A 27,219-nucleotide genomic window follows, 5' to 3' on the forward strand; every position below is an offset into this window, starting at 1 on the left:
GGGAAACAAAAGTCTTAAAAGGTAGAACACCATTTAATTCAAGTTTTAAAACCAAGTAAGATTATTTAAATTGATACTGCATGGTTACCACCTTCTGCGTCTGAAGAGGGCTTTACAGATTTTCTGCCAATGGTCCCCATGAAATGTCAGGATATTTTGCAGATGAAAAAATACTAGTGACTAACCACCAACACAATAAGAGATTGCAGAGAGACCTAAAACTATTTCTCTATCAGTCACACACAGCTGAATCTTCACCTCTTGAGCATCATAGTGAGATGGTGTTAACAATATACACTGCTATGTTTGATATCACAACTCCTGATCAAAAAGTAACTACTGCTTAGTAAACCGAACCGCATGACTTTGAAATAAATGCTTCAAGTTTTCTTTTTTGAGAAGGTTACTTAGAATGAGATGGAACCTGCCAAGAACTGTGAAGTAGCTATTGCATTCGATATATAATTCTGTGCTGTCATGATAAATACTTAGTAAGAAAGAGGAAAATGCTGTTCAAGCAGAGAACTGTGCTTGTGATACTGTCTGGCTCAGAGCTTGTTTCTTCCGTGCCACAGCCATTCGCAAGGCCTGAAGAATCATGTTCTCGTTGTTCATGATGTTGTAATTAGTCAGCTTCAGGAGCTTGTTGAAATCTTCTGCTTTCAGTGAGACCTCCCTCGTTGAGTATGGAGAGCAGAAACTGGAGATATCAACCTTGCCCTGTTCCGTTTCGGCAGCACTACGTGACATGCCTGTCAAGGGAAGAGAGGAAGGTTTTGTATAATCCTGGGAAATTACAGTACTCTGATAGACTATGTCAAGAATAATTAAGAGAGGTCACAGATGTGATTGCTATGAAGACAACTGTAGAGTTATGATCTCTGAAAATTCTACTTCTGTGCAAAGTTTACTGGAATAACAAACAAACAAACAAAAACACAAACAAAAAAATAGTGTCACTAAACATTATTCCATTGCAACCAGCACCTTCTACTGGCCAGCTCATGGCATGTCTTTTTATGTGGTCTCAGGTGCTCATCTTACCCTGCAGAGTTCTTGAGTAGAATGTATATTAATGTTAAAAGGAATAATTAGATGTATAGGACAGGAGGCAGCAGAATATTAATAGCCTTGAAAATCATAATAAAAACAAAGCCTGAATCTCAAATATTGGTCCAAAAGGACACTGTGACTGTAGTAGTTTATGTACTATTGCTTTGATTTTCCAGCATATACAACCAACACATTGAACAGCCCAAATAGAAAGCACAGTGGCCCTCCATAGAACCATTCTATCCTGTACAGATAATTCTCTGCTAGAACTGACTGTCATAAAAATATGTAATCTGAAAAATATGCTTTGTTCCACACCCTACAAGTAAACTTCTGGACATCACAAGAAGAAATTAGTTTCCATTCCTCTGCTTCAAGAAAACATTTCCTCTTTGGCTGAATTGCACCAGCACCCAAACTAAAGTTATACCCAAGATTTCACCACAAATAGTTTGCGTCATCCAATTTTGCAATGTATTTTCTAGTAGAAATAAGCAAACAAAAGATTTTTGTTTGGGGATGAGGAAAACACATCTAGGGAGTAAGAAAGTTCATCGGGTCAATAAAATTAGCTGGGTACTGTTAACTTACCAGGTGCTACATATCTTTGGAAGGTGTCATTCACTAGAGGAAAATAAAGCAACATAGGAGCTCCTGGGGTGTCTGCACCATCGAACATGTAGCATTCTTTCAAGTTCTTCTCATCGTCCTTCAGCTCAATGCTAGGAAATGGAATTCCCTGCTCTGAGAAGTATTTGCAAGCCTGCTCCAAGGGCTGGTCATGGCCCAACAGCATCAGCATAAGGAATGGAGAAGATAACCAAGATTAGGTTGCTGCCAAAACCCAGTAATTAATGTCAAGTTGCACAAAATAAACTGATAATGCTGGACATCTAGTAATAAGCTAAGCACCTGCAGCCCCAGGGACTGTTCTGTTGCCTGAGGAGCTATTTGAAAATAGTCTTACAGGAAAACATCCAATGTCAAGATGGTAAAGAAGGTTTAAATATGGACAAAGACACACCTCTAAAATGGGAATATGATTTAGGAACAGACCAGAGAAATTCAAAGAGTGTTATAAAGCATCATTAGTTAAAGGAGAAATAAATCAGAAAGATTTAGAACTAAACAAAACTCCATTTGCAGCCCAAGACAGTAAGATTCACAATGAAATTATGGCACTTCATATAGCACAGCGTAATTTCTGAGTTGACCTCAGGAGGCTTTGGCAGGGTTTTGAGACCGACTTACCCATGTCTGTGACTTTGAATTTTAGAAAGAATATGAAATTTCAAGCTAACGTATTTTGGGTCTCAAAATATAACACTAAAAAGATTCATCAGAAAGCTCATTTGTGATGACCAGTTTTGTTAAATTATCTTACAAAACACTGAAGTATGACCTCAGTTTGTTTGAACTAAATATTTCCAAGAGACTTCCTATTACAAGAAAGAAATGTAGTGCAAGTTATTACATATGCTCTTTTTCAGCTACAGTACAGAGTCAATTTTTTTTTCAAATGGCATCACAGCGTAAGAAGAGCATTGAAGTATCTTCCACTGGAGAAAACTAGAGAACTTTAACCAGTGAAATTTGTGTTTTCTGTGGTGCCTTTCAGAGACAGACTTACAAGTATATATTTTGAAGTCTAAATATGACTTTTTATGCGGTGAATACCACTTTCAAAATCTATATAACCATTTTAACTAAATGAGATTTCTGCAAACATAGTAAATGCTTCTGATTTCTTGCTTTAAGCCCACTATATAAGGTGAAAAATTATATTTATTAAAAGAGATAAAGATGAAGAAATTCTTCACTTGCTAGGTTGTTCTTGGACAGTTAGAAAATCACATATTACAATAAAAAGACAAATAAAATTTTATATCTTTAAGGAAAAGTCAGATTAAATTCAGCATCCGAGTCACAAAATTTTTCCAGCTATATTTGTGCTATAAAATCTTCTATATAATTGTAATGGAAGTTGCAGCTCAACCATTATAGCTCCACTGTGCCACTCTGTGCTTCAGTGGTGAAGCATTTATGACTATTTCAAAAGTGGTTTGAGAATAATAGAGATATTTTCCTCTCACAATTTCCATTCTTTTTATAAGGTTTAGAAACTCCATGTTACTAAATTCCACTAAATTTCACATTTTACAAACACCTGTCTAAAAGTGGTGGAAAGTAAAGGAAAAGCCTTTACTAGACAAAGACAGTTTTGAGACTTCTCACCAAGGTCTGTGATCCACCAGTGTAATTTAAGTGTATGATGAGATCCACTTCCCTCTCTGGTCTCATAAGGGGTGGGTAGCTGGTTTCAAAGAAGAAAGCTGCATCTACCAACTCCAGGTGCTCCGAGTTGCCTCTCAGGTCATTAGGAGAGGTGTCTAGCAAAGTGTCTAAAGATAAAAAGATTTGGAGCTATTAGCAAACTGCAGAAAGGCATCTTTCAAGTTAGAAAGCAAAAGAAAGACGAGCTTCCCTCCGATCCAGGATTCTCCCTTTGCTTTTGTATAGCATGCAGCAATCCTAAAGCTCCCTTCAGCCTCTCCACTCACATTTGGTTGGTCTTTCCAAACCCATGAACTGCACCAAACCCGTGGCAGGTTTTCCATATGTGCAGAGCCCCACCCCAGTGATTTTCATCCCAGTGAGGACTTCCAGTACCAAATGAACCCAAAATTGAACAGTTGTGTTATTGGAAGTGAAAGATGTGAGGAACTACTTCATTCTCCCTCCTCTCTTCTCAGCAAACACCAACAACTAACCACAAAACCCTCTCACTTCTCTTTAGGATGCACAAACGCCCCTTGCTAAATCCCAGCCCTTGGTGCCTGCCCCAGTGACCGCTGAGGCACGTAGGCAGGAGTGCTGTCCACACCTTTCCATTTTGCGAAATGCTCCTGCTGGATATATTCATTGTGCATCTGGAAGCCCCTCAGGAAGTTGTGGTACTTGGAGACAGCAGGGCGATCTGTCAGGATGTCCCGGAGAGCCGTGGAGAGGCCGCTCGTAGGAGTGAACATGCATGTAGCCATCTCATACGGCTTCTCAGGCAAGTCCGGTTGTTCCTCTAGAGATACATGACATCAATGGCACGCAACTGAATTATAACCACAATTGAGAGGAGGCCAGTCCCAAAGAAGAGCAAAGGTCAGCAACTCTTCTGTACCAACAGTAATTATGTGTTCACAGCTCTCAGCATTGCTTTATTTTTCCCTATGGTCTGCAGTGAGTTCCGGTCAATCTTTTGACAAAACATAAAGTTGCTTTTTTTTTCTAAGGCCTGGTTGGCCATATCTGACTAAAGGAACATTTTTCTCAAAACAGCATGATCTTGGTACACATTAAATTCACTTTTCCAAGCAAACAAAACCAGGGAAAATAATTTTATCTATCTATTTGAGGGGATTACTGCTTTTAGATTCCACATAGGTTAAATCTGAAATTCAAAGGTTATTTATAAAATTAAAAGAAAAATTTGAATGTTTTATATTTCCTTTTAAAAATAAAATTTGTTCCATTTGGTTTGGGTTTGGTCAGCTGAATCCAACACAAACTTACAAATTATTTAAATAAACCCAAACATAAGCATTTGTGTTTTTTTTTCCAAAAACATAGTCTACAGAATCCTGACCCAAGTCTGTTCACTATGAAATCACTGGCTGTGCTTGAATTTTAACATGAAGATGCTCATGAGTATTTTCAAGGAATGGTCTTTCAGTATAGACCTGCTTTGTTCAGCTGATGTAATAGAACTCCACTCCATTGACTTCCTTCAACCTCCTCTAAATCTTTCGATTCACTCAGATTTTGAGAGAGGGATGTGCTATGCAGGACAAACATATTGGAAAAGCAAGTGCTCAAGCTTATCTCTAGCTAACAAATAGGCTCCGACATAAGTTCTTCTTTACAAATGTTTCAACACAATACTTTAGGGACCACTTCATGTATCCATCCCTATCTTCTTTCCATCAAGATCTGTCTGATGGTGTCTTTCCTTCTAGAAACAATCTCAATATTTTACTGAATAGACAGTGCCTTGCTTATATCAAATCACTTTTTTTCCCAGTGCTTCCCATACCCAGAGACTGAGAGCACCAGGCTGTCAATAAAACTCAAAACATGAGAAATGTGAACACCACTACCACATCAAAGGGGCCTGGACAAAGGAGGCCATAAGTCAAAGGGTGCTTGAGATTTACCTATTTCAGTCACTTTGTCTTGGGTCCACCTGTGCCAGAAGTCCTCTGAATTGTCAGCTGCATGCCAGGCATCCAAGAGGTTTTTGGAGAAGATACTACTCCACATTCCTAGGAAGTGGGAAAGGTATAATAATTAGTACTGAGGTAAGCACAAGGAAGTTCTTTTAAAAAATGCCCCCTCTTCCTTTCATAGCTCTTCTCTAACTTTTTTTCATTTCTATCCAATTTTTGCATAAGCCCTGAACACCTGTTTCAATGGTAGAGTTGAGTTAGAAGACAAACGTATTTCAGAAGAAATTGCAAATTACTTTTCTTTCCACCATGTTTTATCTGGAACAACTTTTTTTTTTTTTTGAGAAATTTTACATTGTCATTTTCCTATTTTCATTTCCTTTCTTTTTTGATAGATATATTTTCTGCCAGCTCCTTTCCCATTTCCCCTCTTTCTCGCCCTGTTTACTTCTCAACATTTTTTTTGGCTTCCACAAAGTTTCATAGATTTCCAATTTTCAAAATGTTTTGCAAGCTGTGGGAAATGGTGATGCTTCAAAAGCACACACAAAGGCACATAACTTATTTGTCATTTTAGTTTCATGTTATCTTAGCCCAAATGATAAAACCACCTCTGCTAGCTGGGCAGTTGAGTGAGTCTCAGGAGACATGCCGAATTTCAGCTGGCTGAGGTCCTGAACCATCTGACATGAGCCAGTACCTCTGCCGCCACATGCAGAACAACAGGTTGCTGAGGACTAATTTCCAGACTGATTAGTGTTTGCATTCAATTCTTGTCACTCTCCCAGACAAGTGAGTCACCTTGCATGAAGCAGATCCGGGACTCAGGGAGCTTCTTCATCAGGCGACCCATGAAGAACTCGCTGCCAAAATCCTCCGCGCGAATGAAGGCGCCGTACTTCAGAAAGCCCACCTCGTATGGTGTGAACTCCACCCACTCTGCCAAAACACACACCAGCAACGTTACCTCTGCTGCTAAAAACAGTCAAGTTGTCAGACATGGAATAAACCTTTCAGGCATCAGCCCCCACAGGCGAGCTGGGTTCGCATGGGCCCTGAGCAAATCCCACTGACAGCCACCTCTGAATCAGCTATTGCACTGTCTACAGATTTGTGAAGGAACCATGGTCAGGGCTAAGGGAAAACTTAAATTCTTCTTTCTTTTCATCTAGCAAGGGGGAAGTTTTCTCATGGAAGGTGGATTAGAACGCAGATTGACTTCTATTGCTTTCATTGCCTTTAGCCAACCATGAAAGACATACATTAAGCAAACTTAACGTTCCAGCAAATCACTTTCTTTAAGAATTCATAGGGTTCCTGAGACAGTTTCACAGATCTATGTTGTGTTATTAGTCTGAAGTTAATGTCTGAATATGCACAGTTACATGCCAGAAGATCTTACAAAATACTGAACTGTTGCTGTCTATCCTGCGGCTGCTCAGCTACTCTTCACATCTCTGAATGGGACCTCTCCTGGCTTGGATTGAGAATTTAAAACAATTCATCATTAATTACAGTATCCCTATGATGTCTCTCTCCAGGTAAAAATATAGCTCTTTCCAGAAATGAAACATTACCTCTAAAATCTTTGGTGGCAACTTTGTCCTTGACATTGAGGGCAAGGTAGATGGGCAGCGGGTTCTGACCCTGATTCACTGCCCGACGTTGATCAGAAAGTCTGTGGTAGCATTTCTGGATTTGGGAAAACAAAACAAAACAAGCAGTTAGCTGACAATCAGTCCCTTAAAGACATCAGCTTATAAAGTCTGAATATGAGATATCAATTTCCTCCTGAATTTAATTCCATGTGCTTGAATAACAGAGGGCAAGAAAATCGTGGGAACAGGAATAGTTGTTAAGATAACGAGCCATGTTTTACATTCAGTATACAACAACAGTAATGAGTTGCTTCACATGATATTCTAACTTTGCATTGCTAAATGTAAGTGAAAAAAATAAAGCTAATCTGAGTAATTTAGCTGTTATCACATACTTCATCTGCTACACATATGAGTTCTTCAAGGCAGCATGTTAATGACCCTTCTAGTCAAGATTTTTTTTAAAACCATATTGAAAGTTAACATCCACAGAGGAAAAATCCTTGAGCTGTCCAATACTCACTACTTATCTTATACATGAAATGGAGATGTTGAGTGTACTTCAGCCAAATTAAATTCTAGCAAATTTTGCTATGTGGCACTGATGCCAGAAATACAATGTAAAATATTATATGAAATGAGTATTTCATTTTATCTGTTTAACCTAGGCAAAACATAAACCATGTTTACAGGATTTTAAAATAAAATAACTTTTTCTCCAGCTATCATCGGTCTGCTAGTTTACATGGAAAATTTTGCTTGTGTCATTACAACAAAATTATGAAAGGGAGGTCCTGAGAGATCAAATCCAAAGTAGCTGAAAGGTACCTGCAAAATCACAGTCTCTGTAACAAAGATGTGCCAGGAACTCTGGATCTATATATTTTCTCATCATTAAATCACAAAGTGCAGTAACTATACGTGGGGTACATCTGTTCAGGATATGGTCTGCAGCTTGTGTAAACATTGCAACAGTAGAGACATAAAAGCATGGGGCCATAAAAAAACCCTAAGAACCTCAAAAATTTCTTGGACAGCTACAGTGTTTATTAGCACACTGGTTACTTTAGGGCTAGTCTGAGCATTTCTGTGTTACATTCAATCACACTTTGGCTCCAGTGTAGACATACGCTATGACTCCAAGTTTTCAGTGTAAATAAGTGGTGTTCTGCCTACGTACCAAATAAAATATTATTGGCCAGGTGTCCCTTCCTAGAGTTTTAGTTTCTTATAATTGTCATAAAGATCAAGTCACTTCTTTATGAGAAGACAAATGTATAGACATTACCCCATCATTTAACATGGATTCAATCATGAGCCCCCACAGATCAATAAATGATGTTTTATGTCCTGCTTGGGTCCTTTGGCTCAGCTCTCTGTAATAATTTCTCAGACTTCTCAAGCAAAAAGCCCCCATCTTGCACTTGGCTGCTTGCTTCCGAGCTTCGATAATTATTTCTCCAAGATCCTTACGTGACCAATCAGCATCTTCGTACAGTTTTGTCATTGTCCTGCAGTCAGGAAACATGATGGAAAGCAGAAAGAAGTGAAGATGATATTTTTGAAACTCGGGGTATATTCTGGAGAGCTTTGGGCACTTATTGTTTTATCTTTAGGTTACTTTTCTTTTTGAGCTTACTTCAAGCAGAAATGCAGTTCTAAAGACAATCATTCAAAAATCATTTGATCTGGAACCCAACACAAACAGCTACACCAGCTGTCTATGCTGCTTCCGTCCAACAGTAAATAACCATGAAGGATCATTTTGCATACCATTAAGGATGTTTACACTTCCAATAAAGTCTCATCTTTTGGCTAGAGATAAGTTACTTCACTGACACCGAATGTATGATGCACAATAGGCCTTTCATGGGTTACCCTGGCATTCATAGACCAAAGGTGGAAGCAATGATTCAGTAGACTCTTTTTACCCTCGCCAAGATCTAAAACCCTAGACAAAGCATGGGTTTTGCTCAACACAGCAAAATCCAAACAACACTATCAAAATGACTCCTCACCATGTTGTGCCAGAGGAGCCACTGATGTATGAAACACAGTCCAGAACACGCAACTTTTGAAGACCCAAAACGCTGCCATACATGGCAGTGAGTGCTCTTATCCCACATCCCGCTGTGGTCACAGCCACTATAGGCACCTGTTCAACACAAAAAGGGGCAGAAAGCATAGGTGAAAAAGTGGCATTAAGGCACATCCATGTCAAAAGACGACAGATGTCAGAAAGCAACACCCAAACTCTAGTAAAATAAAGCATGTAGAATAGAGAAAAAGCAACATTGTTCTATGAGTTATAAATAACACAAGTTGATGGACATCCCTATGGGGTAGACTAGAAGATCTTGGCACTTCAGGCAGGATTTTTAAGAAATACAGACCAAACTCATTGGTTTGAAGTTCCTTCAAATAATTCACTTGAAAGCCAAGTGGAAATAGAGACTGTGCTCATCCAAGCAGACTGTTGAGATCACCCTGGCTGCAAACAGTGCCCTGAAGGAGGAGCTGCTGACAGAGGTCCTCACTCCTCATCTGGATGGAGGTGAGAAATCACTCCTCATCTCCAGGGTTGAGGGAAAGGAGAGAGAAAAATCCCTCCAGCAGTGCTTTTCCTGGTTACCTCATGCTCTTGAAGATCTTCCTCCAGATGAAGAACATCCTTCAGCGCAGCAGCAACCACCTTCCTCCGGTTTTGCAGGAAATTCTGTTCATCGGTGCACAGATCAAACCCCAGGCGGGTATCTAGGTTTCTTGGCCTGAAACACAGACCCTGAGTCCTGAGACCAGGGCAAAAATATCAAATTATTATTATTATTCACTGTGGTCAACTCTAGCTACACCTGTGTGTGTTTACAGACCAGTTTGTGGACAGTATAATGTAATAAATGAGAAAGAGCAGCACCACAGACAGTCCTCTGCTAATTGATGTAGCTGCTAACAAGAATGCCAATGGGAAGGTAGAATATGACATACTCTTTTGGTATGGTAACAAGGTTCCTACAACAGAATTCTGTTTTTATTTGCTCATAGAATGCATTTTTCAAGTTTGAGTAGTACCTGCCATAAGTGCCTGTAACTAGATAATCGCTGTCAACAGGCACTGCAGTTCATTAGGGAAACAGCTACCACGCTTTGGTGTTATTTCGTTTGTATGATACAGAAAAATGATTTTTTTGTGGAGCTGCTCTCTCCATCTGTGGGCATAATGGTGCACACAAATCGAGATCTACTTACTGAGTTGCACTAACAGCTTGGAAACTTGGACAAAAGGGGACCCATGATTTAATCCTCCATCACTGAAAAAGGAGAACCTGACAAACAGAAGCCTGCAAGCCAAAGATGAACATATCTCCGCTTACAACTGAGCCTGCATGGATCCCTGCTGATTTCAAAAGAGCTTTGTGAAGGTGCAAAGGTCTCCCAGTAACAGGATCAGATCTTGCTGGAGACTCACTTACCATTCATTTGCCTTTGTGTACAAGTCAATTGTCCTGTCCTGAAAATCGCAATACAAACAGTGTAAGCATGCTCAGGTCATTAATCCTGCGCCTTCCTCCCCCACCTCCATCTATGGGCTGAGTTTCACTGTCTCTGCCATCAGCAACGCAGCTGCAGGATCTGGCCAGCAATGGTCTGGGGTTGTGAGAGATATAACGAGCTCCAGGATGGTCTGGGTTGAATAGAAATGGGCCTTTCACCCAGGCCAGGTGGGCTTAGAGCCCCTCAGCTTTTCAGAGCTGAACACTTGGTTTAAACTTCATTTTCTAGGAAGGTCATTGAAAGCTGGACATCTGATCCACAGGCACATGGATGTTCTATGTTTTACCTTCTGCTTCAGGCTTTCCCTTTGCAAATATAAGTCTTAATTATCATATCCATTATTGTTAGTTTGCATGCTATGCTGATGAACATGTTAGATATGTCCTGAGGAGATTAGTTTAAACTCAGAACAGGGTTGAATGGCATGCCTGGAACCACATGGAGAACAAAAGGAAAAAAAAAAAATATTGCATAGCTGCAGAGTGGCTGTAATTCATGCCTTACACTGTAGCATGTGTTGTGTCTGACAGGAACTGAATCGCTGAACTATGAGACTCTCACCACCCACCAAACTGAATGTGTGTTGGGCTATTTTTTATTAAGACTTGTTCTCACCTGTGCTATTGTTATTTTCTCTTGTATAGGAAGTGAGTTCAGAGCTAGAGTCACAGACTCGTTCATATCCCTTTCATTTTGACTTGATATAGACTGGAAAAAAGGGTTAAAAAAAAATAATGGCAGTTAATTATTATGCAAAAAAAGGGAAAACAAGGTAAAAGCAGTCTCCCCTGCCTCACTTACATACATGCAGTTACTAATTCCCTGCGTACACAGACCTAAAACACACACTCAGCCCTTAGAGGTCCCCAAAGAAATACAGAGCAAAGAGCCAGCTAGGAATTAGTGGGGGTGTCGTACCCTGCTGAGCCGCCTCCGCCGCGGCAGAGCCACGGTGAGCGCCGACTGGTTATACTTGATGTAGTGGAACCTGGCCGGGGAGGTCGGGCAGAGGCAGGAGCTCAGCGTGTGGGTCTGGGTCCCTTCGTACGACCCGTCCACAGTCAATGCAAACTTTCTCTCTGAAGCAAAGGAGTTTCAAACATAAGTTATTAAAACAAATGCGGCTTGTTTCTTTGCACAGTAACGCAACATATGTTTTTCTTAAGCAATGACTTCATTTTGATACCCAAATTACAGAATAAATAAATAGGCTCAATTATCTGAACCTTCTGGTATCAATTTAGAGCTCATGTACAGAACATGCTGTATAGTAACTGTTGCTGTAGTACCATTGCACTTCCATATATACCGTTACTGTTGAGACTACTGCTCTATTCATTAGATAACGATTCACAGCTGATAACAATTTGGGGGGAAAAAAAACTGTCTTTCTTGAAAGTTTGAAATTTTCAAAGCACCTCATCAGTAAGACAGTATGTGGTACTAAAATATTATTCTGGTATAATAACAAGGTTTTTTGAAAAATTCGGGCTTTTGGGAAAAAGACTTTTTCTTTTTTGGTAGCAGAGCACAGTTCTCTTTGGAACCAATAACATCTGGTGGTTTTTGGCCTTCATGTAATAAGCCACAGATATGTCTCTTCAAGTAATTGAAAAATGATCTTTATATAGAATGGTATCAACCCAGGGTCAGGGTGAAATATACTCTGTAAATCCAAACACTCAAATGTATATAGTCACCCTTCAAAGGAATTATCCCACTCAAGCATTTTCAGTCCCATCTAGCAAACTTCTTCACTGTGACAGGTGAATTCAACTGGATTATTTACATGCTAAAGCAGTTTGCTGGATTGAGGCCATCAGGAGATGTCAGTGTGATGTTTTAAAAATTGCACAAGGGATACACAGGTCCACAAGCATGGACTCAACATTGTAGTGATGCACTGCTTGAAATGGGTAACAAATGCCTTTGGTAATATACTCTGTGTGCTGTGTTTCGCCTAGTGGCACATTTAATATTGTTACTCCTAAAGAAATCTTAAGTAGTTAAATTGACAAAAGAAGTGCAGTCCTCATCCTGCTCATTTTCTTTACCTCTGAATCCAGAAACAGCAGGAATTTGCTCCAGTTTAAGACTCAGAAAATTTCAGTTCCCTGTGCAAATATTTTGGAAAGTTGTAAATATCTGAGAAGTTGTTATTAGAGAGGAAAGTATTTTGTGGGGAAACCAGACCACATGCTCATCACACCACATTCTGTAATGATTCATATATTTTTGACCAACTACAACCCCTTCTGGAGGCCGCTGACATCCATGGGATTTTGTCTTGCATCTTAATTAACTTTAAACCAGGGAGTTCAAGCATAAAACACCGAGCGCTTTTGCCATAAAGTGGCATCCAGAGTTGCTCCATAAATCAGCGACAGGCTCACCCGCACTGTCCTTCCTCAGCCGCCCGCCGTTCACCTGCACCTCCAAGCACAAAACCTCGCGGGACTGTAAGAGACAACCAGGGAAAGAGAAAAAGGAGTTTGCTGTCAGCAGAGCTCTGCCTCGGCCGGGCCCTCAGGCACATGTGGGGTGCAAGGGGTCAGGGGAGAGACGGTGACAGCCTATAACCCCCCCCGACCAGCTTCAGGGAGGCGACATTGTGTTTCCGCATGGGAAACAACGGATTGCGTAGAGACAAGGAAAGAGAAGGGGTTTGCTCGGTCCTGCCTGGAGAAGCGTCCCCGCAAGGGCACGGGGAGGTGAGGAAGCAGGGGAAGGGGTGCAGGGCAGGAGGCTCAGCCTGGCTCTCCCAGGGCGGGTGGAGGGATGCCGACCGCCTGGGCCCGGCTCCACTGCGGCAGAAGCGAGGGCTGGCGGCAGCTCGCGCCTTTCCCAGCGAGGGAAAACCAGCGGCGGCACCAGCTCCAGCCTGCCTCGTGGTGGCTGGTGCCTTCCTGCCGATGCATGGAGCAACCACCCAGGGCCTTTAATACCAGAGCTTTGCAATAAGCGTTGCTATACGGCAGGGAAAGGATTATGAAGCAAAAATTACCACTAAGACTCCATTAGTAACAATGTTTTCAGGAGGATCCGGACTAAAAGACAAAATGGAAAACAATCAATTAAAACCCAGCACTCTCCTTTTCTGTTTGTTTGGGTTTTGTTTGTTTGTTTTTTTTAAAAAAACTCTAATCATTATTTCATTATCCTTATCTTTAAAAGTCCATCTTTGGATGGGCAGCATGGGAAAACAGCATCAGAAATTCTAGATGGACATACAACGCATTTTTTTTCTCACAGGCTTGAGTCTAAACTTTACGTATGGAGATCTGATGCATAGAGGACCTCTTCACTACATCAGACCGGATTGTTTTCTGACACACTTAAGTAAATTTACACAGGGATGGTGTGATTACACTATTGCCCCATATTGTTCAGTTCAAATGTGGGGGATCAGAGCTGAAAAGACGATGAATTCATCCAACATGCATTAACAAAAAAGGAAAAAAATATTACTATTTACCTTAAAAATCAACTAACAGCACTAGGACTGAACTATACACCCATTCTCTCCATTAACTGTACAGTCAGCATAAAAACACAATAAAGATTTTTTTTTAATCTATTCCCACAACCAAAGAAAATTCCAAATATTATTTTCTCACACTTTTATAACCGAGTAAACATTTGACATCCTACAACAAGGAGCAAGGAGGGTTTGAAACTTAAAACTTCCTCCTGTGCAGAATGCCTCATGGAGCCTGGTGAGCAGCAGCCACCCAGGACATCTCTACTCTCCCATCAGCATCTGTGTTAGCTTCTCTGGATGCCTGGTGTAGATGCGCACACATCATGCACAGCCATGCACCCCTTCTACATTAAATGCCCCACACAAGCATTCCCTGAACACCTAAAGTTCCCCTCTGATTTATTCAGATGGTGACAGTGGTAGGGTGCTGCAAGTGTAAACTGATGTTTTGCGTCAGCAACGTTTTTTCTCTGGCTTACATTTCTATCGATCGCCTATTTGACATTACGCACCTGCTCTCCATTGTGAATTCAACCTCCAGCTCCTCTTTTCCCTGCAAAAGCAAACGAATGCAGTCACTGTAGGTTGATTCTGCTGTGAAGAGAGATACCCTACAGGAACCTGCTCTTTAGGGGACTCTATAAGCCAGCGTCCACCTTTTGTTACTGCACATGTAACAGATTTGATTTTCTTCATGTCCTATCCGCTATTCTTCTAGCGTCACATACTTCTGACGTCATATCCACTATTTTAGCAGACTCCTACTTCAGCCCCTGCAGGCCAAATGTAATACATATCACAGAGTCTCTTGGTGGTTGCTCCCCCTTTCTGCAGTCAAAGGTTCAACCCCTCACTGTTTCACAGGCCATCTGCAATTCCCCTTCCCCGTCCTCTCCCACAGGCTCCCAGCACTCCCCACTGATCCTCAGCATGAGCAAGGCTGGATTTCTCTGGTGCACCCAAATCACCCTGCCCTTCTCCCAGACCTCACCCCCAGCCTGTGCAGATGGGCCTGGTGGCACGTTAGTACGGTGGGACACTTGGGCATATGAAGTCCAGGGTTTTCTGGAGGGTGTGCTTTGGTTTGGTGGGGTCTGCACACAAAGACTCATTGCATGCTCAGTCTTCATCTTTGTCTTGTGTAATTCCCTTCCCCTGAGATTTCCTTTCTCCTTTGCAGGTTTTGGTGCAACTCCAGTTATTTTGTTGGCCCCTAGTGTGAGCACTAAGGAAAATACAGCATGGAGAGCCAGCCTTTCCAACACGAGTATCAAATCAAATCAGTACTCACTGAAGTATTTCTAGGCCTAAACGCTCTCCTTAAAATTTCAGTACAACGTTGTCTCAGCCTTATGGAACCAAGACCTGCTGAAAAACTCATATATTGAAATTGGGTTTGCAGCTTATGACTGCAGATCACCACTTCTATATTAACATAACATAGCGCACAGCTCAAACCCACCAGCTCCAACTGCAAAGGGATGCCCAAAACTGCTGGGGTAAACTCTCACTATTTTGACATCAAGGACAGCAACAAGACAATCAAGTCCAGTAATGTTGGCCAACTCTGTCTATAGAAGCAGCACCCAAAATTCGCAGTAATTACAGAAACAACAGCAGGTATGAACCCCTAAAACAAATGGACATACTCAGGTGACTAAATGAGCTGTAATGAAGGCTTGTATATGGGACACGTGACAGGAAAGATGAGATAACCACATTCTCACCTGACCACATCCCCTTATCTTTGTCCTTAAATTTTATCCATACCTGTGGATTCAGCTGGAAAGACAGCTGAATATTTTCTCCAAGCTGGATTTTGGAGACATCAAAGAATACAGTGAGGAGATGGTCATCTTGAGTTATGTTGTCCTCATCACAAACTTTCAGCTCCAGAATGTTCTGGAATCAAAAAAAAAAAAGATTGTATAAGGTTTACCAAACGTAAGGTGCCACAGATATTTAATTTTAGCCAAAAGAACTTGGAAAACAAGTTCATGAATGAAAGCAAAGGGAATGGTAAAACTAGAAATTTTGCAGTTGCACTCTTACAGATAATTGACTATTCAGGAAGATACATTCTTATCCAACCACTAAAATCTAAACAACTACAGTAAGAGAGTTTAAGTACTTCGTAAGGGAACTCAGAGAAACCTGCAGTGTGGAAGGGCTATAGAGGAGGTTTGCTATTTTGTAAGAATACCTGTTGGGAATAGCCGCCATTCATACCTTAACCTGGCTCTGAATTGTGAAGTGGAAGGTTTCATTCCATGTTGGGTTCTTGCTGTTCTGGACCGTTTTGGTGCGGAAATGCTGCACTGAAGCTGTTGGCAGGCTTAGGCTGACGTAGCAGTCCGACTGGGTTACTGTTGAAGAGAGGGGAAAGCGTGAAAGCAGTGGACCTATGAAACACTTCTAGTACCCTGTAAGGTGTTGCACTGTACAAATTTTTAAGCTCTGTACACAGGAAAATATGCAGATCACAGGCCAGGACACTAGCCAAGGTGCCCTCAAGCCAGCACTAGACAACCAGCTTACTTTACTCTTTATGAAAGCCTGGCAGTTTGCTCTTCTTGAGAACTATTTCTAAGTACTGGGAAAACAATAAACATTTACAATATGGAGTTACATTGCATTCCATTTCAAAGAGATAGATAGCCAGACTATCTATATTTTTCAGACTTCAAACTTTTTAACGCTGACAAGCCATCCATAGGCACAGGGACATGCGAGAGCCTCACTGGGCTGGGCACAGTGGGTGGTTCAGCTGCCGGTCAGGAGCATGGAGAAGGTAACATCAACAGCTCTGACGGGGGCTGCTGGAAGGCAGAGCCCAACTCACACATAGTGGGCTTCCACAGGGAGGCATGGACATGTCTTAATGTTTCTGGTGCAGCTCTGGCTGCAAGCTCCATCTTGTCTACTTTTTGGAGCATCCTTTCTTTTCTGTAGCACATCTGACTGCCAACGCAGTGGCGACAGGAGCTCATTTCACTGAAGGTTCCCATGAAGCCCCATTGCTGTCACAGAGGGCAGGTCTTCTACGGAGGCACTTGATCTCAGTCTGCCTTCTTCCCTTTTGGAAAGTTAAAGAAGGGAACACACACACACACACACCATAGAGCTCAGCAACAGAGATTTTAAAGAAAAAAAAAAATCAAGAAAATTTTTCAAGAAAAATAAATTCAACAGCTATGGAGAAAGATTAATTGCTTTTAAACCTCTGTGAAGTAGATTAAAATGAGCACATATAAGAAAAGCGTTGAAATGTTGAACAGTCTGATGGTGTAACATCTGGTTTGAGAAGCAGCTGTCCTGAGGGAGAGTTTTCGTCAATAAAGCTGTATAAAAAAATATTGCTTACTGTCACTATTTTCCCATGCGTCTCTGTGCCTCAGCCAGAGAGGGATAAGGGTATTTGCAACACTTGATGGGCAGGTGAAAGCCTGTCTGTGCTTCCCAGAACAGAGCAAGGTGACGTTGCTTCTTTGCACAAGATTGCATTGCTCTGGCTTTGGTGTTTCAATTAGAGGTGTGCTCAGGTCATAAAGTTCACCTATGAATTTTAATATTTTCAGATGTAGGGAGGCCAGATTTAGTATTTTCATTTTCCTTTCCCAGATGAAGAGGCCAGTTGTAAAATTTGGATTTCCACCTGAGCCCCCTTGTAGGTGAGGGCTGTTCAGGACCGAAGCTTAAGTATGAAACAGTGGTTAGCAGCAGTGTGCAGTGCTTACATCATCAGCAAGCACTTTCATTCTGAGGTCAGAATAATCTGCCTACAAATACATTTTGTCATAGTTATTAAGAAATAAAAGGCAAATGTGAATCATGAGTTTAGCAATCCTGAGGACCCACTCTCAACTTGGGGATGATCACCCTACAGAACACGATCTGTTAGTTAGGGACAACAACTCGCACAAGTGCCAAAGATAGCATGGGGAGGTACTGTCCATAAATGCCAATCCCATCATCATCATTGTATTTCCTCTATTTGTAACACCACCTACTCAAGCATTCCTGCCATTGCATAGCAGACACACCTTCATTTGAATAGACTTGGTCTTCTCCCACTTAGTGTTACTGGTAGACCTGACTTTGGGAAACACAGAATAATTGACTTAGACCTTTATTGCACACCATGTATAACTGAAGAATTAACAAAGCCAGACTTTTTTTCTTTCCTTACTCCATTGAGACTTAAGTCATCTTTGTCTGATTAACTCTGAGCAAAAAAAAAAAAAAAGTAAATCTGTTGAAGGTAGTTGTGGTATATATAAAGATATATGAATTCTAAAAAAAAAAAAAAACATAAAATAAAAAGATCAATACATATAGAAATCACCTGAATTCCTAACATTCCTAATCACTCCCAAATTTTTGCATATATACAGGAAATGTTCATATAAAAATCCTTTTTGGCTCTTGGGAAGTCCAGATTGATATTAGCACAGACTGCTGTCAGCTCTTGTCCCCACAAGGAGGAGGATCAGAAGGACCCAAGTCCATAAATTTGTGAATGATCCAAAGTTTATGTCATTGAGACTTCCCAAATAGCAATACATGCTCTGACTAGATCTGTTGCGAAGAACAAAGTATTAGTTCTAAAGTCCACCAATCTTTTCTGCCCGTGATCACTGTTTGCTTCTGCACTGTATCGTACTCCTTTAAGAAATAACTACTTGTCAGACAGCAGAGCTCTGACCTCCCCTTTCAGATCTCTTTCTCTGGAAGACTTCTGACACAGCCACTAAACAAGCACGTTTCCCTCTTCCCATCTGCTTGGTGATACCTTTTGTACTTCAGAAGTGAAACCTAATTGCCTCTTGTTCATGAAGTATTTTCCAGGTGTTACAAGGGAGGCACTTAAAATGCACAGGAATCTTTTTCACACCTCTCGCATACCTCAGCCCTGTATTCCCCAGGCGCAAGCAGGCGCGGGAACTGGGACTCCACAGGGTATCCTGCTCCCACACGGGTCGGTCACACCGCAATATCCCACTGCCAGCCACGTGCAAGCAAACCTTCCTCAGCCTGGTACGCAAGCCTAACCACCACCTAAGTACGGCGATTAGGCTCACACATGGTGCACACAGGGGAGCTTCACAGCAGCAACCTGCCGTGTCCCTCCCACGGCCCGCGACACGTGAGGCCACATCAGACATGCTTGGGGTGGCAGCCGTGGTATCACTGTGGGGCAATATCCTGCCAAAAGCAGGTGTGGCAGTGGGTGTTTATGACAGCACGGTCTCTTCGTCCAGTTATTACACTAAGTTTGTAATTATCTTTGAGGATAGCAGCAGGACTGGATCTTAATTGTGCTTTGCCATTAGAAAGCATTACAGTGACATGACCCATGCTCAGGCACACCATAGCCTCTGCGCCACACTGCACCCCAGGCAGGAGCAGGGCACCAGCTGTTCTGGCTTCAGCTAAAATCTCACCTGTCTCATAGACAGCCCAAATTTAAATAGGGCTAAACCAAACCAAACCAAACCAAACCAAAAAATTTAATTCTACCTCCTTTTTTGATGCTAACAGATACAACCTCCAGCCCACACATAACCTTGGCAGAAACTTGGACATCCACCTCCTCTTGGACTGCCTTTAAGTGCTCACATTGAGGCTATATTTCTAGGGGGTAGAATTTTTCATGACTGTTAGGGTATAGTTTTTCTTATTGTGTTGAAGGGATCTGAACCAAGAATGTAGTCTCGAACACTCTTTGTCCAGATCATCTCCCTGACCATGTGTCCCCTCACGTGGACCCATCCACTTCACAAAATATAAACTATCACCACCAGCAGAGAAAATCATTTTCCTTCTTCCTCCCTCACTGTAGAGATGATCAGACATCTGGCTGGTAGACAGGCAGGCATTGTAGTTTTACAGAGAGCAGAATATTAGATAATTTAGATCACTGGAACTTTTTTTATTCATTTTTAAATAAGAATGTGAGTTACTTCTGTAGAAGTAAATATCTTCCTTCTCAAGGCCCTTCACGGTCAGGCTATCAGAATTCATTCCATCTTGGGAGATCAGTTCCAGCCTCCAAGGAGCATTCAAGATTAATCTCCTAATAGCTAAACTTCAATAAAAAGGTTTCACACTTTCTCCCAGCCTGCCCTTCACATTGGGTGGAGCACCCTACAAGTATCCCTAAACCAGTGTCATTTACATCCCTCATTAAAACATCCCCTTGCTGAGATTAAATAACCTTATTTTTTTCCCCCTGTTTTCTCCATTGTTGGGCTTTATCAGTCCACTTCCTCCTATTTTATAATGAGATTTCAAGCAGCACCTAGAACAATAGGCTGTTGGTACATAATTGCAACTGCTTAAATGGTGAAGTAAGTAATAAATAACAATGAAACAATAACAGTACTGCAAGAGCAAAATACCAGAGCAATTCTGCAGGTTCCTGCAGTAAGTATCACATTGGACCATAGTTCCTCAAACAATAATGTATTTCACTGGCTATATTTCTTTTCAGGATCTCAAGGGCCTTTCCATGAGCTGATCTTGTATATGACAGAACTGCTACTGCAATGCCATAAAATATGGATTTTGATTAAAATCTAAACCATACTTAATAAATTCATAAAATATTATACCCCAAGTAAAATAAGCCTTATATTTAAAAAGTCCAAAATGTAGAAGTTTCCAAAATTAAGGAGCCTAATTAATAAAAAAAAAAATCATAAAAGCTTCAAAATATACTTTTCTTACTAAGAAAATGCTGAAGAATATTTTTAACTCTACATCATTCAAGGTTCATTTAGCCCAGGGTCCACAGACAGTGTCCACCAAGGGCTCTTGGATGTTTTCAGGAAACAGAGAATAATGGCTTAAAATTGCACAGCTCAGTGTTCCCATCCAGTTGCCTATTTTCACCTTTTTGTTTAACCCTTAACACTCTGTTTTGTTTTCTTTTTCATGCATTAATTCCACTTAATGATTTTGTTTCTCTCTGGTATCTTCTTCTTTAGACCCTTTGTCTTTTTGGGGGGAAGGATTTTCAGTCTTGTTAGGGTTAGACAGTGCCAGAGGAGAATATGCCCCACATCTAGTGGTGGGTACCTAAGGAAGAGTATGAGGATAAGCATCACGTAATGCTCTCTCAGTCCTCACAATTTAAGATTCAGAGACTTCCTAAGACAATCTTCACCGGATTTTTCTTCAGGAAACTTGTCCAGTCTCTGTCTGGAACCCACATAAACTTTTGGCACCCACGATGTCCTGCCATGGGGAGTTCCCAAGCTGAACCACATGCTGCAAAAAGACACATCCTTCTGCTTTTTCTGGAGATATGGTGGCTGTCCAAGGACTGTGAGAGGCTGAGCTTGAAATTTGAAATTCTCTGCAGAGAAAGACTTGTTTTTAAGGGTGGATTGGATTGGTGCATATCCAATTTTCAACCCAACAGGGAGTCGGGATGCAGATGGGACACACACCCAAACCTGGGAACTGGCAAGTGTTCAGAGGTCCAGGAACACCAGGAGGTCAAATGAGCCTGATGGGGACATGGGTGTGCTCAGTGGGAAGGGGGAATGTGGAGAATGCAAACAAGGCACTAAATTCACAGGTGATATCAATATCAGGTATGCATCAATACAGAGGTGGAAATTAGTGTTATAATTTACACACTGATGGATCAGTGGGAAGAAGAGACAGACAATAGCACAAGGGGGCATTAAAAAGATTCAGGGTTTAAAAAGCAGAATTAAACTATTTAAATTGTCTTAGATAAAAATACTATCTTATGCACTGAACTTCTATTGAAGGTCTTGTATTACCTACTCTGTGGGAGATGTTAGTGAGGTTTTGAGAGTCTGTTGTTATGGACTACTTTTCCCATCTCCATTACCTGGAAAGTGGAGCAGATAGATCAATAATGAAGTTAACCTGTGGCACCGGGAGACCTTCTAAACACTAGATGAGTATTAAACAAAGTGATCCAAAAACTCTACAAAAAGGGATCTTGAGAGGAGACAATAACAAAATGAGGTTCACTTCAGACAAAAAAGGATGGGCAAAATTAGTAATGGATAGGAGGAGCTGATCTAAAATGTTAAAAATAAGATGACTGAGAAATAGGTGACACTTGTCAACTTGTTCTATCTAGAAAAGTTTGCAGAAAAGGGAAAGTGATAAAAACTGGGTTGGGAAATGGAAGAATGAGGGAAAAAAAAAATAAAATCAGTGCTAAGAAAATGGTACTGTAAAGAAGTCTACATTGCTGGTGATGGAGGTCCCCATGCTTCTGGGTTTCCTAAGGCTGTGTCTAGCTAATCTCCAAGGAACTGTAAAGGTGACTGAAACAGTTCAACAATATTCCCCCCCAGTTTTCCACACAAGCCAGCAAAATTTTGTACAAGTGATACATTCTTTATCTTAATCCTTCCATTTTGCTGTTTCTCAGTGAAAGTCACATACAGTTACCAACATGCAATTTGCACTAGCTCTTACATTGCCAGTGGGATTAACCAGAGGTTAAACTGATTTATTAAAACATTTAAAACATAGGTTTATTTTATATGATAAAGAGTATGTCATTGAAATATGTGACTTCTACAAGTCTGACTGCATAGAAAACTATGTCCTGAAAAGGTTTAAAAGCAGATCTTTCTGATCAATGCAACTGACAAATTTTACGCTCAGCAAAATCAAATGTTACTGGAATTAAGCAGCTGTCAATCAAAATTGGATTCAACAATTAAGAGTAAGCAAGGCAATGCCACGAATGGTGTAATTTTCTTTTCCTACATGATGGAAGTACCCAGCAAGCAAAGCATTCACGTTTTGTAAGTATTGTTATTGTTTTGGTTTTGTTTTGTTTATGCAGATGCTTTTCCCTCAATATTCTGACTGATACTACCATTTCAAATAGTCAATAGCTTGGCAATGTTGGCGGTGAAGGCCTGTCCTGTTTTGCAGCCAACATCCAGTGTGTGCTTCACAGTGTAAGGCAGAACAGCCTCAGCCTGAAAAGCCCATGCTGTGGCTTTGCTGCTGCTCCAGACCCCGTGCCACGCTCCAAAAGTGCCTCTGTTGTTCACACTGATCCTCTAAGAAGCTCTACGGGCTGGTGGGACGTGTCTTGGAAGAAGAGTGCCTGAGCATTTCAGTACCTGTCCCTTGCCCTAGAAACTTTCTAGTGTTGGGAAGGACAAAACATAGGAAACTCCCTTCAGAATAAGAATAGTTTCAAGACAAAAATAAGATGCGCTGATCTAGATGAGAGAAAGGTGGAGAGGAAATTTGGTAAGCTCATTATCATGCAGATGGTTTAATAGAACTTGATTATGTGGGGAGATATCTAAGTGCTGTAGTTTTCCACACCTCCTTCTTTCAGTTCAGAATGCATGTTTGTACCTTCAGATAGGTTTAGCTGTAGCAGGGTATTTCTCTGCAGCCTATGTATGAGCTTGAAATCTCCTTTCCACACTTTAAAAGCAGTCCACTGGGAAGGTTCATACAGACTCTTCTTCCCCATACATTCAGCAACAACAAAAAGTCTTACTTCTCTTCAGTAAAAATTGGCGTGAGAAACTCTTACTCATATATCTTTGGTCTCTAGAGAAACTATAGTAGAACTCAAAGTAAATCACTTTGGAAAGGGCCGAACAGATGCCTTGTCTTGCATCATTTTAACTGAACAAATTTAGCTTGGTCTGGTTCCTATAGAAACATTCTGGATTCTTCTGTGTAAATTAATAAATTCAAGACAATCAGCCATCTCCTCGGATTGAAGGTCATTGTCATTTGCACCTTTTTTCCTAGTGCTTTGCAGTTCAGATATTTATGGAGCATTAAAAAACTTTTACATAACCATCATAACGGCATTTTGTAAAAATAATTAAGAGTAGAAAAAAGCTAACAGTATGATCCCTCAGCTAAATTTTGAAACATGGCTGTTCCTATGGCTGAATCAAATTTGACAGTCCATGAGAGATGTCAAGTATGCAGTCCTGAGCTCACATAAAATATTCTGTGATAGGCCCAGGGATGCACACACAGAGTGGACATGACTGTAAGAAGGAGCCATAGAAAGAAGTGCCTCATCTAAACTTCTTATTGCAGCCTTCCCTATGAATGCAAGAATCTTTCTTAGAAGATTCAGATTTCAAACATTCTATGCACTCTGTTCAAACTTCTTCTGATCTACAACTGGTAACTAGACTTCAGCGTTACACTGGCAAAGATAAGAATAAATAATATCTTTTAACTATGCTACCTCATCGTCATCTGCAGTCACACATCTTTTCTCTCTCTTGTTTTATAAATACTTTGTACTGTTTGGACAATTGGTTATATTCTGAGTAGTTTTACAAGCATGTGGATTCACCAGGGGTATAACAAAGATACTCACACAAGTCTGCTTTTCTGGCATTTTTCATCCGTATGATTTTTACAGTGAGCAAGTTGCATGGAGAGGGTTCTGTCTGTTGAACAGCATACAGAATGTGTGGGATGAACATGCAGAGAGAAAGAACAGAAGCACAGTTAGAGATAGCATTGAATTAAATGTTTCATTTCTAACCATCCAAAACATTTCTGAACTGAGGTTCTTCCTTCTGCGTTGTCTTCTTCTTCCCAGAAGGTGTGCAGCCAGGTGTGGCCAGACACCCAAAATGTACATTCAATCACAGACCAAACCTCTGATGGTCTCCATTTTCTATTCTGAGGAAACATGTGGTAACACTCAACTTGAGGTGTCTGACTCTTACAACACAATTACAGAGTGTGATAGTGACCCTTGCTGCGTTACTAACCCTGCTGACACACATCTTGGTCTGTGCAAATTCAAAGGATGTCATTTATATCCACTATATTTCACAACAAACAGCAGATAATCTAGCAGAGCAGGAATTAGTAACAATATCATGGTGTAACGATGCTGCTCGTCAGCTGGTTTACAGCTGTATATATAACTTCATTGTTATGTTTGACGCAGAGCAGTGCTGGCTCCCAATGAGGACCTTACAAGTGTCTTCCAGAGACCTATTCCAAACTTCTCAGAAGGGGGAGTGAAAACAACAACTCCTTAATTATTTCTCTCTGAATAATTCAGCTCATCCAATCTTCCTTTAAGAAAAAGCCATAGGAAAGTATCAATTGAAATCTTGGGAAATCAGCTAAACCTAAGTGGTTATCAAAAGACATTCAACAAATCTGCCAGGAAACTGGCTTGATTTTGTCATCCTCTCTCATCCTAAGCAGGGATCGGACAAATATATTACTTAATCAAAGGATGGGGACTGAAGATGAGTCTGTCTACTCTCTAGATGATTATTAAAAGAATAAAAGGAGGAAAATCTGCACATTTAATGCTCTAAATGACAAAAAAAAAAAAAAATAACAACCAAAAAAACCACCAAAAAACAAAACACCCCACAACCTACCAAAATCAACCAAATAACCTCAAAAAACCCTAAACACAAAAAAAAAAAGAAAAAACAACCAACCCACACCCCAAAAAAACAACCTCCAAGAGTAGCAAAAAAGAAAGAGTAAAATTATGTAGTGATGGAACAAACACACATAAGAGACAGTTCATGCACACTACCTATAGAGCAGAGAATATCACTGCAGTGAATACATAGATCAATATTTAACAATGTGTCACCATTCATTCCCTTATGCCCAAAAACTCCCACAATTTTTAAGAGAACTATATTTAACACCTCACATAATATTAGTTTCCTGGCTTTCCCCATGCATTTGTTGACATTAGTGATACCTCCTTATTTTCCCTCAGTGAGTTGTTTTGTCTAGCCCGATGGATGGAATCAAAGGACAACAGCAATGAACAAAAAGATCACTTTTTTTTTTTTTTCTTTCCTTTTTAACTGGGGATTTTCAAAATAATTGAATCGCTGCAGTATTAAAGTCCTTGCATTCCTGAAGGCCAAAACCCAAAGCGGGCGCAAAACCCAGGCAGAAGCCCCGCTTTGCACCCAGCCTTGGTGCTGAAGAAACCTCAGAGCTGCAGACACAGGAGGTGGGACACCACCTCTCACAGCAGAACCCCTCTGCTGCTGCGGGGCTGCCCGCGCAGCTGGCTGCAGAGCCCCCTCTTTCCTTTCCCTACCTGGCTCTTGCTGTAGAACAGCCCCATCGTGGTCTTTCCCGAGCCAGGAGCGAAGCGTGGCAGCCGTGGGTGCAGAGGAGTCTTGGCCAGGCACCTTCTGGTGCTTTAAGCTGCCTGAAGCGGGCAGACAGGTGTGTTAGTGCCTGACTCAGCGCCGCCTCACCCCGCCACCACCACTTGAGCAATCCCCAACTCCTTCTCCGCCTCCTCCTCCTCCTCCTCCTCCTCCTCCTCCTTCTCCTCCTCCTCCTCCTCCTCCTCCTCCTCCTCCTCCTCCTCGGGAGGTGCGTGCATGCTGCACACCCGCAGCCAGGCACAGACACCCAGACCCCGGCGCTGCGGAAGGATGGTCTTTGTAGCTGTAGGGAGAGGGACACTGAGGCCTGAAAGGGATCTTCCCTTCACAGTTACGGGTGCTAAACAAATGTTTTATACTTTTCAGCATCTCCATCGCTTCTCGAGGAGGCCACAGTGCTTTTGCACACTGCAGGGCTGTTGGACTGCAGCCCCTCGTGTGGAGGTGGCTGGCACCAGCCAAGGTCCATCTGGTTGCCTAGGAGTGGGCAACAAGGACAAATTTGGCCAAGGACATCCGAACTATCCCACGTGCATAGAAAAGACTTGTAGCTTTTTATTGTCTATAGGGAGAGGTGGGTCTTTGCTTAAAGATACATCTGAAATAATTTTTTTATATACCCATCTCACCTTCCTTGCTCGACTCAGGCAGTAAGCTGTCCTTCAGTGTTACTTACAGTGACAAACATTTCACGAAACAATTCCAAAGTCATCTGTTGAAACTGTAAGAGAGTTTCTCTAGTAAAGGCAAAGCTTTAAAAGTTCATTTACTTTCTCAAAATTTTTTTTACTTTGTGCATCTGAATGTGCTTCAGTGAATGATCTCCAAGACATCTGGGATGGTGAAATTAATGTTAATTATTCTTTATGTTCTCATGTATTCTTTATGTCTTCACATTCATAAGGCTTCACTGTGCATGGCACCACACATCATGCAAGGTGGTCCCTGTTTCAGTGAGGGAGTACACAGAGTACACAAGAAGTAAAAAAATGGGAGATTTTGTTTTTAAAAAAACATCATCCTTTTTATTATGAAATTTAACAGAAAAAAAAAAAAAACAAAATCAAAATAATCTCATTTCATTTTGCAATGAATTGAGAACTGATTAAGGTAACTTCACGGACACGATATAATTCGAATTTCAT

General features: G+C 41.1%; 1 protein-coding gene across 1 annotated transcript; it reads right to left on the bottom strand.

The window, feature by feature from the left end:
- Nucleotides 1–14: 14 nt before the first annotated feature.
- On the bottom strand, nt 15–26,762 carry LOC104367975 (cytosolic phospholipase A2 epsilon-like). Its single transcript, XM_032990075.2, has 21 exons — nt 26,704–26,762; nt 25,999–26,112; nt 24,277–24,349; nt 16,134–16,270; nt 15,675–15,806; nt 14,417–14,457; nt 13,428–13,470; nt 12,817–12,880; nt 11,342–11,502; nt 11,039–11,131; nt 10,342–10,379; nt 9,504–9,660; nt 8,890–9,026; nt 8,160–8,382; nt 6,851–6,965; nt 6,075–6,212; nt 5,262–5,369; nt 3,938–4,129; nt 3,289–3,455; nt 1,645–1,828; nt 15–752 (listed from the first exon to the last, which is right to left on the bottom strand). Exons 2-21 carry the CDS (start codon nt 26,023–26,025, stop codon nt 514–516), a joined length of 2,469 nt encoding a protein of 822 aa, XP_032845966.1. The 5' UTR covers nt 26,026–26,112; nt 26,704–26,762; the 3' UTR covers nt 15–513.
- Nucleotides 26,763–27,219: the final 457 nt, after the last annotated feature.

Source organism: Tyto alba, unplaced genomic scaffold (assembly GCF_018691265.1).
Source record: "Tyto alba isolate M040663 unplaced genomic scaffold, T.alba_DEE_v4.0 Super-Scaffold_18, whole genome shotgun sequence".
Classification (NCBI taxonomy): Eukaryota; Metazoa; Chordata; class Aves; order Strigiformes; family Tytonidae; genus Tyto; species Tyto alba.

Coding starts and splice junctions, on each gene's coding strand:
- LOC104367975 (XM_032990075.2), bottom strand. CDS start 26,025: ATGGGGCTGTTCTACAGCAAGAGCCAG. Junction 11,503..12,816: donor GCTGAGGAAGGACAGTGCGG/GTGAGCCTGTCG, acceptor CCTTTGCTTCAG/AGAGAAAGTTTGCATTGACT. Junction 6,966..8,159: donor AATCCATGTTAAATGATGGG/GTAATGTCTATA, acceptor TCCCAAATCCAG/AAATGCTACCACAGACTTTC.